The sequence below is a fragment of the Chenopodium quinoa genome, unplaced genomic scaffold (genome assembly GCF_001683475.1).
Source record: "Chenopodium quinoa cultivar QQ74 unplaced genomic scaffold, ASM168347v1, whole genome shotgun sequence".
Lineage (NCBI taxonomy): Eukaryota > Viridiplantae > Streptophyta > Magnoliopsida > Caryophyllales > Amaranthaceae > Chenopodium > Chenopodium quinoa.
Window position 1 is genome coordinate 63,536 of NW_018742890.1, and position 17,499 is coordinate 81,034.

The 17,499-nt window shown below is 35.8% G+C and overlaps 1 protein-coding gene and 1 long non-coding RNA gene across 4 annotated transcripts; one reads left to right on the top strand and one right to left on the bottom strand.

The window, feature by feature from the left end:
* Positions 1 to 643: 643 nt before the first annotated feature.
* LOC110726881 lies at positions 644 to 5,260 on the bottom strand. The gene is made up of 3 exons (XR_002512417.1): positions 4,932 to 5,260; positions 4,763 to 4,850; positions 644 to 988 (listed from the first exon to the last, which is right to left on the bottom strand). It is a non-coding gene; the product is annotated as an uncharacterized LOC110726881 (long non-coding RNA).
* Positions 5,261 to 13,858: 8,598 nt separating this feature from the next.
* On the top strand, positions 13,859 to 16,705 carry LOC110726882 (U3 small nucleolar RNA-associated protein 18 homolog). 3 transcript variants are annotated; one of them, XM_021906400.1, is made up of 2 exons: positions 13,859 to 14,022; positions 14,544 to 16,705. In XM_021906400.1, exon 2 carries the CDS (start codon positions 14,554 to 14,556, stop codon positions 16,267 to 16,269), a length of 1,716 nt encoding a protein of 571 aa, XP_021762092.1. In that variant the 5' UTR covers positions 13,859 to 14,022; positions 14,544 to 14,553; the 3' UTR covers positions 16,270 to 16,705. The 3 variants fall into 3 exon arrangements, with proteins under 3 accessions (XP_021762092.1, XP_021762093.1, XP_021762091.1); XM_021906401.1 differs by having other exon boundaries at positions 14,549 to 16,705; XM_021906399.1 differs by having other exon boundaries at positions 14,525 to 16,703.
* The last annotated feature ends 794 nt before the right edge of the window (positions 16,706 to 17,499 follow it).

Below are 17,499 nucleotides of genomic sequence, written 5' to 3' on the forward strand. Positions count from 1 at the left end.
GACCATCGGTGTGTAGCAGAAGTTGGGGGTCACCGTTGAGAATTTCCCTTTAATTTATAGTGAATGACTCAATTTATCTCCTTAAATTGATAAACATATTTCGTTTATCTTGGGCAAAATAGTCAAATATAGGGGTAAAATAGAGTAAAACTACCAACACGGTTGATGGTTTTATCCCTAGATATACTGCTTTTGTTCCTTGATAAACAATTACAAAGGTTATAAACTTGTATTTTCTCAAGTTTATTATAATTTGATAAAATGTATTTTATCTAATAAATTAAATAGCTTAAGTAAGGATGAAACAAATAAACCCAAAACATCTGAAGTATCATTTTACTTTATAGGTCATACACTTCTACGAAGTATTATGTTTAAATAGCTAATGTTTCTAACGTTTGCATTTATAATCTTGTAGATTTCAATATCAATATGACTATATCAAGAATCTATTCTCATATTTTGCCAATGTATACAACTATACATGATCTTATTGCATAAACTAAAGGATCAAAAATTGAAGAAAAAGAAAATATTAACAGTACAATTTTTATTGCATGGTAAATAATAGCGTTATATAGGAAGGATCCGAAAAATGATGTAGTATGATAGTCCAAAGGATTAAAATTTGAACAAGTTCAGCTACGGAAGAATGAGTATCCAAATTGTAGACAACAAATCAATAAATATGTTTACAAGATTGTATTTACGAGATTACAAATAACTGAGATACACACTATTTGAATTAAAATATCTAGATTAAAACGCATTCTTGCTCAAATGTTAGATTGTACATTTTTACATTCATGTTTCCAGATCCATTATATCAGCTACATCAACACTTCCACTCTGGAACTTCGCCTTACCGAGCAATAACCTACAAAATAATGATTCTCTGAAGGTAACTTCAAGTTTGGCACTATCTCTATCAGTGGCACGTTCTTCCTGTTGAGTGCAAATTAATGCAAGCAACCCTTTAGTTGTAGAGCTGCACACAGGATAACCATCAAGTTTATGAGAGAAATGTACTACATTCTCCACACAAAATAGCCATCAAAACAACTACTTCGTACAAAGAAAGGCTGAGAATACAAATCAACATTAAAACAGCAAAAGGTAGGACATAAATATTCTCAAAAAGGGATTCATAAATAGTCAATAGGGGTGAAACAAATTTGGTTTAAAACCAAACCGAACCGAAAACCGAACCGAATTAGGAATATGGTTCGGTTTTTTTCTTAAGTGGTTCGGTTTCGGTTTGTAAAATCAAGAAACCGAAATTGTATGGTTCGGTTTCGGTTTCGGGAAATGAAAACCGAAACCGAACCGAATTTCGGCCCATACTATATAAGGCAAAAAAAAAAAACCCTAATCACTCTTCTCAGCCTCTCACTCTCTCCTCTTCTCTTTCCGCCCTTTCTCTCTCCTCTAATCCTCTTCTCTTTTCTCCATTTGTGAGCTTTCTCCCTCTCGGTTCTCTCTTTCTCCTTTCCTCTTCTTATCTTCTCCAATCTCTAGTTCTCTACTCTGTCCTTTCTCTCTCCTCTTCGATCTCTTCTCCACTTTCACTCTCTTCTCCTCTTCGACAGTACGACCAAGGAGGCAAGGACGACCACCTGGGCACCAGTGTTCACATTCTAAAGGTTTTAAAGGTCAAATTCGACCATGAAAACACTAGATCTAGTGTTTTCATGGTCGAATTTGACCTTTAAAACCCAAATTCGAGGTTTTTCGGTGGAATGTGAGGTATGTCCTCTTTTTCTTTCTTTTAATTTGGTTTGAGTTTTTTATTTTTATGGTGGTGTATGATTGAATTGTGGTGGTGGTAGGTAGTTTTGGGTGGGTTTCGGGTGGTCAGGATGGATGGTGGGTTTCTTTAGTTTTTGGTGGGTGGAGGGTGGTTTTTGATGGATTCGGGTTGATGCATGATGAGTGGGTTTCGGGTGGTTTTTGATGGGTTAGGGTGGATGGCGGGTGGGTTTCGGGTGGTTTTGGGGGATGGGTGGTGAGTTTCGGTGGTTTTGGTAGGTTAGGGTGGGTGGTGGGTGGGTTTTAGGTGGTCAGGGTGATGGGTGGTGGGTGGGTGTTGGTGGTGATAAGGTGGGATGGTAATAATTAATACCCTGGATTGGTTTGGTTTTGTTTGGTTCGGTTTTAATTGGTTTGGTTCGGTTCGGTTTTTTTGCAAAATTTGATGTTCATGAGGCTTGATAGGAAAATTCGGTGCGGTTTGGTTTTTTTTAAGAAAACCGAAATTTAGGTGGTTTGGTTCGGTTCGGTTTCAAAGAGAAAGTGGTGCGGTGTGGTTTGCAAAATCAAGAAACCGAAATATGGTGGTTCGGTTTCGGTTTGGGCCAAAAACCAAACCGAAAACCGAACTTTCACCCCTAATAGTCAACACGTACCATCTGAAATTCATGTAAGTTTCTATATCCACGAGGGCGAAATGTCAATGAATCAGTATAAATTAATCTGTATGACCCTTATCAAATTATAAGGAAGTACATATCAGATATTTTGTCAGCTACAACAGCTCTGTAAGTCTACTAATAAATTCAAGCTCTCCAAAATAATCTCTATTTCATGCTAATATTATACCAACTTTCAATTGAGGTTCAAAACCACAAGGCAACACCACAAGCTGACATACAGACATACAGTTCGCACATTACTGAGATATTTCCACCATGATTATAGACTCCCTACCAAAACAATTTCTTGTCAACAGTTCATAAGATCAGTATGATAAGCGTATCTACGGCATGAAAAAGTAGAAAGAGATCCAAATTCCAAAGTATATATTTATATTTTGTATTACTTTCTTAGTTATTGCATAAAGAATTACCTCATTTGTCCAAATGAAAATTAACTTCATAGTTAAAGTTAGGAGTCTTTACCCTGAGAAGTTGGGTAAGAAAACTGAAAAAAGATAACCATCACAAAGATCCTTGGCCTTATCTTGTTAAGTTCGGTATTTAAAAAGCCAGATCATATCTGCCTCCAATTATAGATTTGCAGAACACTTTGTGAATACAATCTGGAACAGAAATTTCATTAGGTTAACAAACACAAAGAGGGGATGCCTTGACAGAAAGAAAAGCTCCAAACAGCTTCGTTCCTGAGCCGTTGAATTTAGTAACCGCCTATTGTCAATGATTTTGTCCTTGACAAAATCATAATGGATGACCAACATTACCCTCCGGATTTAGATTGTACAATCCTTGGAGGAAACTAAGTCCAAGTCTGCCAAGTTGCCTATGCCATTTGCAAATCACTATAAATTCTATGTCATGCACAGTTTTAAATCCCCCTTTTACTGAGGAACAAAAAGGCAGGGATAAGGAATAATCTGAGGTAGTTAAAAGGTTATCTCACAGAACAATATCGACAAAAATCATCATTAACCTGCTGCTTGCCATTTTCCATATAGAAAAGCCATCAAGAGACTGTGGGTAAGCCCAGTGGGTTTAAATTACTGTCCGGCAACAGGCTGAGATGGAATGGAAATCAGACCAATTTGGGTTATGCTGATCAGACAGCATTCCAAAAGAAACACAGACAGTACTTACTACTATTCTATTAACCATATACTGGACAGTTGGACACTGTCATTGACTCATATTCATTAGCTCATTACAATCAAAATGCTGACTCAAAGCCTCATCAGAGTCATCTCCATCATGTATGGTCGATAGGGTGGGCAAGTACACCTTCTAAACCATGCTATTATCAAGAATATATAATATGTGTTTGCAAAAAGTGATTTTGCATGCCTGAGCCATGAGGTTATTAAGGAGTTGCTATCAATTGCTAAGCATACATCCTTGTGAAACTCCACAAAGGCACCAACTTTCAACCTTAGCACCCGATAAAGCTCTTAAAACCTTCATGAAACCTATCCACTCATCTAACTGAGGAGCAATCTAACCCAAAATTCCACTATTCCTTTACCACTTATTAAGCAGATATTGGTAGAGAAGTATACTGAAATAAGCTTTTTGACCATCAAACCTCAGAATAGCAGCCATAAAAGGTTCAGAAACTAGAATTTAAGTTACATGAGGACATACGTGGATGAAAGAAATAAACTCAAATTCTCTTTTAGGTAATATTTCATTACTGAATACAAAGAAAAATCACCAATGGATCCTAGAAAAAGACAAGTGTGGGTCTCTATCAGAACACACTAGCACTGTGAAAATAGTGTTGACTGATCCCAAATATCGGCATAAAGCAAATCTCAAGCTTTATAGAACAACTAATGAAATAATCTGTACTAGGATGAGCAGGTCAACACCATGATTCTACCGGACAAAGTGGCTAACTAATCAAAGTTTCCTGTTTTCTTATTACTAATGGCAATGAGAAAGAGGGAGCACCATTCCACGTTCAAGTTAAAGCCAACCGAGCCAATAGTCTCATTATCTCACTACGCATCAATAACTAATTATAATTGTGCCATAAATCAAAGTCTAGGCACAAAAGCAGCATATCTCATAAAATTTAAGTAATCTTCAAACTTTGTTTTAATTCAACAAAATCACTCTATCACATCATTGACGAAACATATGAATTCGACGCGCATTTTGTCACAGACATCAAACAAATTGAACCAATTTAACAAATTCCAGTACAGCTCAAAGAAACAAAAACAAAATCACAGCAATCACACACTAACACACACAGTACACAAGAAATCTTCAATAATCAACAAATATCAAACAAAATTAAACTAAAAATTAGGGTTAGCGGCGGAACATACAATGCAGAAGGAGGCAAAATCAGTGTTTTTTGGATCTTCCAGGAAATTGTTGCTGCTTCTCAGTTGCAACTCTGAAAATCCAGTACACCTAAAACAGAAATATCAACAAAAGTAAGAGAGAGAAAATTTAAACGAAGAAGATGAAGAAGAAGAGTGCGATTGGTGGTACCAAAGCTATGACATGAGCAGCGATGAGAAGGACGACAAAGAGAGGGACCAATTCCAGAAGGCCTGGTTTGGTTGATGATGGATTTTGCGCCATTTTTAGAGGAGAGAGAATGAGTGTGAGATTTGAAAATGGTTGAAGATACTGGAGAATTTCAATTCATTGAAGAAGAAACTGCTGCGACTGCGATCGTAATTGTATTGATATTGTGTCAATGGATCATGGATGTATCGTGCAATTTTTTTAGTGTAGAGGACTGGTAACACTAAAACTTGGCAATTAAACAAGCTTCATTGTTTAATAATCCATGGTTGATACACAAATTATGCAAAAATTCACTTAGTTATTGATTGTAATTGGTTATACGTGACACTCTTCAAAGTATATGATAGGTATGATGATTTGTGTTTTTAAATATTAAATAGGAAAAATTGTCTAGAACTCCCCGGAAGATAGACCCATTTGTGAACAATTACCCATTTTTTTTATTTGTTTACAACTACCCGCAAGTTTGAAAAAATTTGAGTAGCACTACCCATTAACGTTTTCCATCCAAAAAACACATTGTACACGAATCATTTTTTTATTGGATAAAAATAAATAAATAAAATAAAATAAAAAAACCTAAACCCTAACCCAACCCCACTACCGGCAACCATGAACTGCCGCTAGCAGCCCCAAAACCCAACCCAGCCCCACCGTCGGCACCCCCAGCCACCGAAAAACCCACCTAACCCATCCTTGAAACACCCCAGCCACATCGAACAGCCACTGAAAAACACCCCAAAACCCTAATATGGTCCCGGAACCCAGCCACCAGCCGCCACCACCCCGAAACCCCACCCCCCCTTCTTTCTCGCCGCCATTTCTCCGCCGATGTCGGCCCCCCTCCCTTTCCCCTCCTCTTCCCAAACGCACAAAAACGCCATTGAAGCTCCATTGAAGCTTATGCATGAAAGCTTGAGGAACATCAGTTCTTCACCAAATTTTATTAAACTTGTACCAAAATGTTCACAATTCAACATACAATCAATTAGAGCAAACAATTTTGTGAATTGCTTCACCAAACAAAAAACTCCAATTCAATTTTTTAGGGTTCTTCACAAAAATTGGTGGTGATTAGAGTTTAGGCTGGTGGTGATGGTGGTTGTTTGGTGTTGTGGGCTGTGGGTTTTCCAATGGAGAGGGGAATGGGGTTGCTGGGTTCCGGTGGCCGGTGGGCAGTGGGGATGGGGTGGTCAGGGAAGGAGGGTGGGGTTGGGTTGGATTTCTGATTTTTTTTTTATCCAATAAAAAAATGACACGTGTACAATGTGGGGCCCACTAACGGTTTTTTGGATGGAAAACGTTAATGGGTAGTGCTATCTAAACTTTTTCAAACATGCGGGTAGTTTGTAAACAAATAAAAAAAATGGGTAGTTGTTCACAAATGACCCTATCTTACGGGTAGTTCTAGACAATTTTCCCTATTAAATATAGATATAGATATAGATTTTGTTTTTTTAAAAACAAAGATAAGTATAAATATAAATAAACAATCTAATCTAGATAAGTATAAATATAAATAAACAATCTCCTAGTAGGACTAATTGTAAGAAGTTGAACCAATTTTTAGCAATAGGTCAGAAATTTGAGACGCGAGGATTAGAATAAAACCATATCACCTATTTGTTTAAAATCATTTAAGCCAATTATAAAACATGTTATTAAAATGAAATAAAAGTATATAATTACAAATCATAAGGTTTAAATAAAAAAAACTACGAGTATAATTATTAAGTATTCATAATTATAAGGTTTAATAAAAATAGCAAATTCAACCGATACAAGTCCGGATCACACACTAGTTTCCAACTTTCCAAAAAATAAAAAACCGACATTCCAAAACAAAAAAACCAACGGTGCCCTTATTTATTGTTTCTGGGATTTAATTATTTTGAAGTTGTAAATTATTATTTGAAGTTGTTATATGGTTGATTGAAGACTTGAAATTGTAAAATTGTTAAGTTAAGTTGTAATTTTGTTGATTGTAGTTGTGAAATTGTTTATAAATAATGTTTTAAAATTTGTTGATTTGAGGTTGTGAAATTTGACACTCACAAAATATATTTGTTGTACTACCTCCGGTTCTTGTTACTTGCAACAATTATCAAAAACGGATGTTTCACATTACTTGCAATAATTTTATTTCTTTTCCTTTTTTAGTAAGATTTTGGGTGTAAATGATCAATATACCCTTACTTTTTTTTTAAACAACCTTATTAAATTACAAATCTGATTTCATTAGAATAAACCCCAAGCTTAATTAGTTGTACCCTCATTCCCATAATTTTCTCTCTCCTCCTCCAACCCCATTCTCATGGTGGCTTCGTGGGATTAAAGCGGCGGGTTCGTCGGTGTTTCAGATCGTCGGTGTGGTTTCAGATTGTCGAGCATGTTCAAATCGTCGTTTCTGGTTTCAGATCGTCGATCGTGGGTGATTTCAGATCGACGTTGCTGGGTAGGTTACAGGTCATGGATGGTTCAGATCGTGGGTTGTTGTTGGGTTGTGTTGGTGGTTGGTGCTGGGTTGTGTCGGAGATCGTGGGTGGTTCAGATCGTAGGTTGTTGTTGGGTTGTGTCAGTGGTTGGTTGGTGCTGGGTTGTGTCAGTGATGGTGGGTGATGTCGGTCGGTTGGTGCGGGGTTGTGTCGGGGGTTGGTGCGGGGTTGTGTCGGGGGTTGGTGCTTGGTTTTGTCAGAGGTCGGTGCTAGGTTTTGTCGGTTGGTGGTTTCCGTGTTGCTGGGTGGTGGTGGTTGGTGGTTTCGATGTGCTGGGTGGTGCTAGTGGTGGTGGGTTATGTTTTTAATTATAGTTGAAATTGTTTTTTTTTGTTTGATTAATACTTAAGTATATGCCCTTATTTTTCACTAACTACACATAAGATCTTTTGCCTAGAAGTCCGCAAAACTTCTCTTTGTTTCGACTAACAAGAATCAGAGGTAGTATTTTTTAACTTTGTTTCAATGTATATTCATGATATCATTTTGTATCTCTAATTATGTATTAACAAGTGCAACTGTTTAGGGTAAAAATACCCCTAAGACACGTGGCCCTATAAAGGCTTGCCACGTGTCAAGTTTGCAACAGTCAGCAAAGGTCCAATCCCTTTGCGACACGTGTCATTGTACCCTGAATTGAGGTACAACTCTCCCCTACTATAAATAGTAAGGGCAGACCTCATCTATGGGGATCGAATCATTTTCCAACCACCAACCAAACACAAATCCCCTTGCAAACGCTCTCAAATCGAGAAGCATTTATTATCTTATTTCCTCATTAAGAAAGATACTAACTTAATCTTCGGAGGCGGAACACCCCAGCCCCAGCCGGAGTTTTCCGTTACTTGTGCAGGTACAGGCAAAGAAAGGAGCATACTAGGAAATTGTAACTCTCCCGTAGGACACATAAAAAACCCCGAAACAGCAACCATACGTGCGTTGTAACTAAAAGTGAACAAAGTAAAGCATCACAAGGTTCCGCCCTTCTCTCTAGCATCATCTCCTCTGTTTCTTCTCTTTTTTGTTCATCTTTTCAAGTTTTCTTCTTTCCTATGTTCTCTTTTTGCTTCTCCTTTCTCTCATGCTCTCTCCTTTTGGTCTAATTTTTCTTTGAATTAAAACAAGTACTCCTTGCTCCGCCATCATCGTCACAGCGTTGCCTCCAACAAGATTTTTAGATCTTGTTTTTTTATCATGCATGTTGGCCCTTTTGCCCCCTCTGTTTTGATTCTCAGTCTTCCCATCGCCTCTACCGCTTCGTTTGATCGGCTAGTCGCTGCCTCGTGCATGTCTCTTTCGATCTGCGGCATTCGATTGTTGTGGGGCTCCACTGCCTTAACCACCTCTGTTTGGTCAAGCTACATTGCCTCCGGCCTGTGACTTTAATTCTTGGCCTCCATTTTTGTTTGACGGCCGCTTGCTTCTGGTTTTTTTTTTTTTTTTTTTATATATATTTTTTTCTACTTTAATTTAGCTTCCTAGGGAAGCTTTTAGTGTAGCTTTCTTAAGAAGCTTGTGATTAAGTTTTTGTTTGTAATTATTTTCTTTTTTGTTTTCTTTTCTTTTTTAGTTACTCTTGTACTTAGGGGTTGTTCTCTTCAACTTAATTTCAATTCAGTTCAGTTTAGTTCAGTTCAATTTAGTTCTTAATTTCATTCTCTCAAAAAAAAATCAGTTCAATTCAGTTTCAAATAATGAAACTTTAGTACATGAAATGAAACATATTACATAAACAAGTGAGGAAAAAAAATATTTACCTAAAAATGGCTGATGATTAGAGTAGAATTTATTCCTCCATTGTTGGAGAACTGGGTATTTCGAAGAGCAGAAAATCAAGATTTAAAAAGCAATGCTTAGCATGAAGACGTGCAGTGAAAGCGGTAATGAGAATTCTATTTACTTCTTACAAAAAAAAAAAAAAAAAAAAAAAAAAAAAAAAAAAAAAAACCTAATTTTACCCATTACTTTTTTGGATGATTGACCGCGACTACAATACATTCAATTTTTTAGTCACACATATTATTATGTACGTACAACTCGAAATTTTGATCAGGCTTTTACGAGCTAATTTTGATAATGTTGATCGGATTATTTTTTTACACCTTTAACTCTCTAACCCAACATGACAATTATTGTGCATAATAAAGATTACATTATCATAATAATAAGTTTATTAATAAACCTATACTAAAGGATGACATGTATTTTGTGGTAAAAAATTTCCCGCCTTATTATTATTATTTTTTTCAGGCAAAAATCTTCATGAAATTTATTTTATGACCTATAGTATTTATATTTTTTAGCAATCATATTTTCCAATATATATATACACTCAATTAAAATATTTTACAAATGTTTCATATAATACATATTTTGCACATAGTATCTATACTACATTACTACCTAATATATATATTAAAAGTTGTTCCTAAAATGTTTATTTGCCACTTGTACCTCTTCTTACACTAATATCTCGCCAATCATTTAATAGCTTTTACCATCTGCCACTTCATCATTCAATAATCTTTATCCATGAGACCAAGAACTAAAAATGCATACAAAGAGATTTGAACGAAAAACCTTATTGAATGAAAATCACATATATTGTCATTTAGTTAGAAATAACTATGCTATATTAATCCACATATATATATAAATAAATACAAGTATTAAAATAATGTAACTAAAAACAAAAAAAAAATCTAAAATAAGTTACAGCTCGCTTTGTGTGCGGGGCACACCATGTGACCACATGTAAAAGAACAAAATAATCCCTTTAACATTGATCGAATATCCCTGTAATACAAATCGTGTAAAACCTATAACATTGACCAAGTAGGCCCTATAACACTAAAAAAAAGTAACCATTGTAACACTGACCGAATAACCCTTATAACACTATAAAAGTAACCCTCGTTATGGCCCACATATAATAATTTGGAAATCAATTATTATTGTCATTCTATTCTTATTTACTCACTACAATAAACGGGAACTTTTGATTTGAAAAAAAAAAAATAAAAAAATAAAAAAATAAATCAAAAAATTGGAAATTGGTTTTCACCACCAACTAATGAATTCCATCCAAGAATTCGTTAGTAGGGCTCACCACTGTTTCTGTCCTCTCCTTCCTTATTTACTACCTTGTATCTTTCATATTTGCTGAAACCTAAGTCAGTAAAAATCCTTTTTAAATTGTCGATTACACATCAATACACCAACAATAGGACCATCTGCCATATATCTCTTAATTATCCATTTCTCAACTTTTGTTGTCTCCTCCTCAGCCATTTTAAGTGTAATTGGATCCCTCTCACAGTAAATAAAATCCCACTTCTTCAAAAAAAAAAAACTCTTTGTCATCTCCAATTCTTGTCAGACCCATCTTCATTGTAAAATTTGTCTAAAGAGATTCCTTTAACTTTAGCATGCCGGAACACAAAAGCTACTTTAACTGAATCTTCTTTCTTCCAGCCAGGGGTTATGTTATCCTTTACATAATCCATAGCCTTGTGCACACATAATCTTGGAAAGTGGAGAAATGCTAGCTGTTTCTTTCTTTGGCCATCGCGTGTAAAATTGAGGTAAACTCTCTGCTTTATCCGCATATAAAATGGATATTTGCGCACATTCTCTTGATCCTCATCATCTTCAATCATCTCTGAAAATTCATAACGTGGAGTACAATAAATTCGCAATGACAGGAAATTAAATATGAAGTACCTATCATACTTCGTATATTTATCAATTTAGGATAGGTTAAGATATTTGATTAAAATAGCATACCTTTAACTTGGTCTTTGATATGATCTCCTCTGAAATAAATAACGAAAATTGTAGGGATCGAAAGCAGAGCCGTTTTTGATATTTTGGAGGTACAGGGCAAAATGATAATTAAAAAAATCATTTATTTATATAATTGTTAAATAGTTATGTAATTTGTTAATTCGTAAATAATTTTATATAATTTGTTAAATACTTTCTCCCTTTCTTTAATTGCACTATTTGGAATTTTCATTCACACTTCTCTTTTGATATTCTTTTGTGATTTATCCGTTAGAAAAAAAATATAATTAAATATCATATTTTTATATTTACTTAAATAAATAACTAGTAATTCATGTCAAAAAAAAATAAAAAAATAACTAGTAATCATTTATAAATAGTAACCAATCAATAATCCATAAGTATATACTTCAATAACTATATACTTAATGACACACTAAAAAAATTAGTGTGGATTCTTGGTGAGATAATGCACTATTCTTTTTTTGCTTTTTTTGTCATTCTCGTATAGAAAATATTTGTGTAAAATAGAAATGTATATACAGATAATTAGTAAAGGAAAGTCTAATATAATAAAGTAATGAAAAAAATAACCGCAATAAGTCGAACTTTAGGTGATTTTTCAATATTAAGTCAACTTTAATGAATTAAAAATAACTCTAACATTGATGTCTATATTCCATAAATAATTTAAGTACTAGATTTGACTTGTGACCGATCATACAAGTCATCAATTGACTTATATTATAATTAACTCTCAATTAAATAAGAATTGACTTAATTAAAAACAAAATATATCGTAATATTAATTTTAAATATAAAAAATTATTAAATTTTAACTATAATAAATAATTTTTTAAATAGATAGGGGTGTTGGGTTTGGTGTGGAGGGCTGGGTGGGAGTTGTGTGGGTTCGATCGATCGGCTAGGTGATAGTTGACTTATACTATAATTATTAGGGCTAGGTGAGAGTTCGCCACATAATTGTGGTTTGAGAGTAAGGGTTGGGGTTTGGGTGGGAGTTCGCCAAATAAGTGGGATTCGAGAGTTAGAATTAGGGTTTGAGTGGGTGTTCGCTGGACTGGTTGGGACACTAGGGTGTAAAGTCAAAATGTATCTAATAAAAGGAACCGATGGAGTATTAGAGCAACTCCAATGGTAAGCTAATTAGCAAGTTAGCTTTTTTGGCCACATAAGATTTTAAAGCTAATTTTTTTGTAGCTAGTTTGTGCCCTTACTGCTAGCTTGTGGTGTTTGCCAGAGAGAAGAATAATGTATTTTAGAGTAAGTGCAATTATTCTATGGTTTTGTCTCACTCTCTTTGTAGTATGGGGGATTGGCGGAAACATTATTTTGGTAATTTTGGAGAGGATATGGTGAGTTTAATTACCATTTGTTAGGTTATGTGGGGCGCAAGGAACAAACAGATGATTGAGGGTGAAAATCCGAGTGTTGAGCAAATTGTTGCCTATGCTTTGAAGATTAAAGGTGGAAAAGTTGAATAACATGAGGAATGGAGAGGTGGAAAGAGTGTCTCTGTGGGCAGGTCTCCTCCGGTATCTGGTGTGGTTAAAATTATTGTTGATGCTGGTGTTTTAGGGGAGGTAAGGACGGGGCTGGGTGTAGTCTGCAGGAATAGTGAGAGGGTGGTGCTTTGGGGAGTTACAGTGTAGTGGAGTGAAAAATGAGAGACTAAGATTGCAGAGGTAAAATCGGTATTTGGGGCATGAAGATTGCGAGACACAAGGGCATGAGCTGCATTGGGATCGAGAGATAATCTGGTGGTGATTGAGGCAATGAGGAAGCGTTTGTATGGCTCCAGTTCCTTTCATCTGATTATAAAGGATATTCTAGATTAATTTTTCGTCTAATTTTACTAGTGATTCATGGTCTTTTGTAAAGCAATGGAGTAATAACGTAGCACACAAATTGACTTACTTTCAACCATGGGAGTTGGACCAATGGGTGTGGAGTGATGTAATCCCTCCTCGCATTTTGGAAATTTCTTCGGTTGATCTAAATGGTTTTTTTTCAAAAAAAAATAGTATTAAAGTTATTCACTAATAATTTTCTGTTTTACACAGATCACTAACTAACTCAAACAATTCTACACTTGCTAGTCTGCAACTGTATTTATAATAAAAGGTATGTGACCGTCAGCTAATGTTAAAACCGCAAAGGTACCACTATCTATACAATTGAATAGTTCACACTTTACATAACACAATAAATTTGCCATAATGGTCACGACAAAAGAGTCATGCTAACCACATTTATTTTAGGAAAACTCATCCTAACCACATTTAAGACCTGATAACTTGTAACTGACTTATGTTACCATATTTTCCTTTCGTTTGTTGTAAACTCAATTTAATTAATGTAATTTCAGTCGTTTTCAAAATTAAAAAAAAAAAAAACTTACAAACAAATTATACAAGCTTTGGTGTGTGAAGAAGTATTTGAGAAATGAAAGTGTAAAGGTAAACTGTTACTCCGTACTTTTTAAATCAGGTTTACTCTAAACCTTAAAAAGTTTGCTCAACCCCTTAATTGAACGATCGTATAAAGACTCAACCCAGTTATTTATTAGACGAATCTAACCCATGAATAACTGCGGCGGGTCATGGGTCATGGCTTTTAATAGGGATCCAAGGCGTCCAATCCATTGAATTGCTCTATTGAAGCGCATTCAACGTTCTCCGTTGAAGCGCAGTTGCCGTCCTCCGTTGAATCTAGTTCTTGTATCCCCCATTGAAGCAGCTTCTGAGGTAAGTTGTTTGTATTTGTTATCATCATATCAAATATCACTAAAATTATGAGATAATTGAATCAAATATCCCTAAAATTATGAGATAATTGAATCAAATTTGGTTGCTAATGTATTGCACAACACTTTAATGTTAGCATTCAACTATGAAATCAGAGCTCTTTTCCCTGGGCCCAGGGCTGCCGCCCCTCCTGCCCTTCCTCAGGGACGGGCCTGTTTGATAAGAATTGGGTTATGCTATAAAAATTTATATTCTTTTGGGCTATATTCAAGTGAGGAAGTTGCAAAATTTGTATGAACTATGAAGATGGGTTTTATTTCCGGAGAAAATGGTATTGTTTGCATGAATTTAAATGTGGTTTCATGTTATTTACTTCGCATATGATTTCTTGTTTTAGATTGTGTTATTTTACTGGTGGGATTTTTGTAAGCTTTTCTGGAGGTGTGTTAGATTAATTTTTATATATATTTTTGTTAGTTGTTGATGTGTTATTGATTTGCAGCTGGGATTTTATGTTTAAGTGTAGTAAAGATGAGTTTGATTTCTCAAAATGCTGTTGTTAAGAATAAAGTGAAGAAGAAGAGTAAGTGGATCGGTGATGAGGGTGAGGAGCCTTCCTTGTTGAAAGGCAGGGAGGAAAGTTTCGAGAAAGAGGGTTCTGATGTTGAAGCTGCTGTAACTCATAAGAAGAGAAAGAAGAGGAATGATGCAGAGGAAAAGAAAATGCTTGCCGAGGAAGAATTGGAAATGCAGAAATTGGGGAATTTTTTGTTTGGTTCTCTTCATTCCCCTGTTGAATTTGGAAAGGGAGATGAAGATGAAGATGAAGATGAAAAAGGTGGGTTAAATGTGGTTGACTCTGCATTGTTTGTCTTGGACCGCTCTGGTAATAAAGATGTATTAGTTAATGGAGAAGATGGGGGTTATCAAGCGGGAATTGTTGACGAAGATGGTGATAAGCAAAGGAAGCCTGCCTGGATGGATGATGAGGAGGAGACTGTTGTTAATATTTCGAAGGTTAATAGGCTGAGGAAGCTGAGGAAGGAAGAAGATGAGACCGTTATATCTGGTTCTGCGTATGTGTCAAGGTTAAGGGCTCACCATGCGAAGCTGAACCCTGGCACAGATTGGGCCAATCTTGATGCGAAGGTCAGAACATATGATTCTGATGAGGAATCTGAGGTAGACAATGGGGCGGTGGTTGCTTCAGGGTATAAAAATGTTGATAATATTCTTAAAACTAATGAAGAGCTTGTGGTGAAGAGAGGAGGGAGGCTTTTGCCTGGAATTCTTGAGTACTCAAGATTAGTTGATGCAAATGCAGAAGACCCTTCTAATGGCCCAATTAACTCAGTCCAGTTTCACAGAAATCATCAGTTACTCCTTGCTGCTGGATTAGACCGGAAGCTTAGGTTTTTTCAGATTGATGGCAAGAGGAATAAAATGATGGATTCTATATTCATTGAAGATTGCCCTATCAGAAAAGCATCTTTCTTACCTGATGGCTCTCAAGTTATTGTTTCCGGGAGAAGAAAGTTCTTTTACAGCGTCGACATATCCAAGGGGTATGTGGATAAGATTGGGCCACTGACTGGTAGAGAGGAAAAAAGCTTAGAAGTTTTTGAGGTTTCACCTGATTCTCGTACGATAGCCTTTTTGGGAAATGAAGGTTACATCTTGCTGGTGTCAGCTAAAACGAAGGAACTGATTGGCACCCTTAAGATGAATGGTACAGCTCGCTCACTAGCCTTTACTGATGATGGGCAGCAGTTGTTGAGTTCCGGTGGTGATGGACATGTCTACAGCTGGGATTTAAGAACGAGAACTTGTCTCCATAAGGGTGTGGATGAGGGCTCCATTAATGGCACTGCTCTTTGTACTGCACCAGTAGGGAATCTTTTTGCAGTTGGATCGTCAAGTGGAATAGTAAATGTTTACAACAGGGAGGAATTTTTGGGTGGTAAGAGAAAACCAGTTAAAATACTTGAGCATCTCAGAACCGAAGCAAGTTTCATGAAGTTCAACCATGATGCCCAAATTTTAGCCATCTGTTCAACTATGCAGAAGAGCAGCCTAAAGCTGGTTCACATCCCTTCATTTACTGTCTTTTCTAATTGGCCTCCTGCAAACAGAACGCTACACTATCCAAGATGCTTGGATTTTAGTCCGGCTGGTGGTTTCATGGCTGCTGGGAATGCAGCAGGAAAGGTCTTGCTGTATAAGTTGCATCATTATCAGCAAGCATAACTTAGTACTACTGTCTGGATGTACTATTATCCTATTATTTCCAATTTTGCTTAAAAGGAATAGCTTCTCTCTGATTTTGAGAATAACAAAGAGAACTAACCAGTAAGATTTTGTTAGTCTTCGAGATTATTGAGTTGCTGTTCTTAGAAATTCTTCTTTAGCGGTAATGTTATCATGAGCTTAATAGCAGATATTAATTAAAAGTATTTCGAATTTAACAACAGATATTAATCCAAAGTATTTCAAACTGTATTATTTGTTATTTCATTTTTTTTTTGTTTTTTTTAAAATATAGCTTATTGATTTTTAGTCTATGACACAGCACATTCTGTAGCATGCTGGTAGTGATTTTAAGCTGCAGCTTGTGATTCTCTGTCTTCTTTGAATTTAAGCTTACCGTGGGCATTTCCTCCAATTTTTAGTATTGAATTCAAACTATTATTCATATAATTGCATCAACTATGAGAATATATGCTGCCATGCCTGCCAATGAGACTTTGCTTTACCAGTTTACCATAGGTTCTTCAATTTACTGTAATTATTATGCTTGTAGACAGAGTAGAAGCATACAAGTATAGAACATACACGACTACAAAAAAGTGACCTCCTTAAAGGCGGGCTCCTCTCATGCAGTCTCTTTGATTTCATTGGAGGTAGAGCCCTAGAGGTGATCAAAGGGCAGACTGGGCCAAGATGGAAAAAAATCAGCCCATTTGGTCAGGCCAGACTAGCTTTGGGCCGAAAAAGCTTGCTCTAATCGTAAAAATTGGGGCGGGCCAATAAAATAACTAAAATGGTAAAAAATACATGTCTAAACTCGCCAAAAATCAGGCCGGGTCGGGGTAAATGGGCTGGGCTGCCCATAATCATGTCTAATTGGAGGGCATTGTCAAATGTTAAACTTTAATGATTGATATATTTAATTATTATATTAGAAAGGTTAAATTTTAAAAATTTGATATTTTAATACTCCCTATTAAAACAATTTAATGATTACTTTTTATATATAAAGCATATATGTCGATCAAAGTAATGTATATAAATAATATAAAAGACAAATGTGACACAAAAATAGAGAGTACTTTCTACGTTCGATCAAACAATAATATCCAAATGGTTCAATTCATCGTTGGAAAAAACTTTTTCTCTCTCTACAAAACCCCAGCCTTATCCCCCACCGCTTCCCCCTTTCTCATCTACGACTCGCCAGCGATCGGCGCTCCTCTCCTT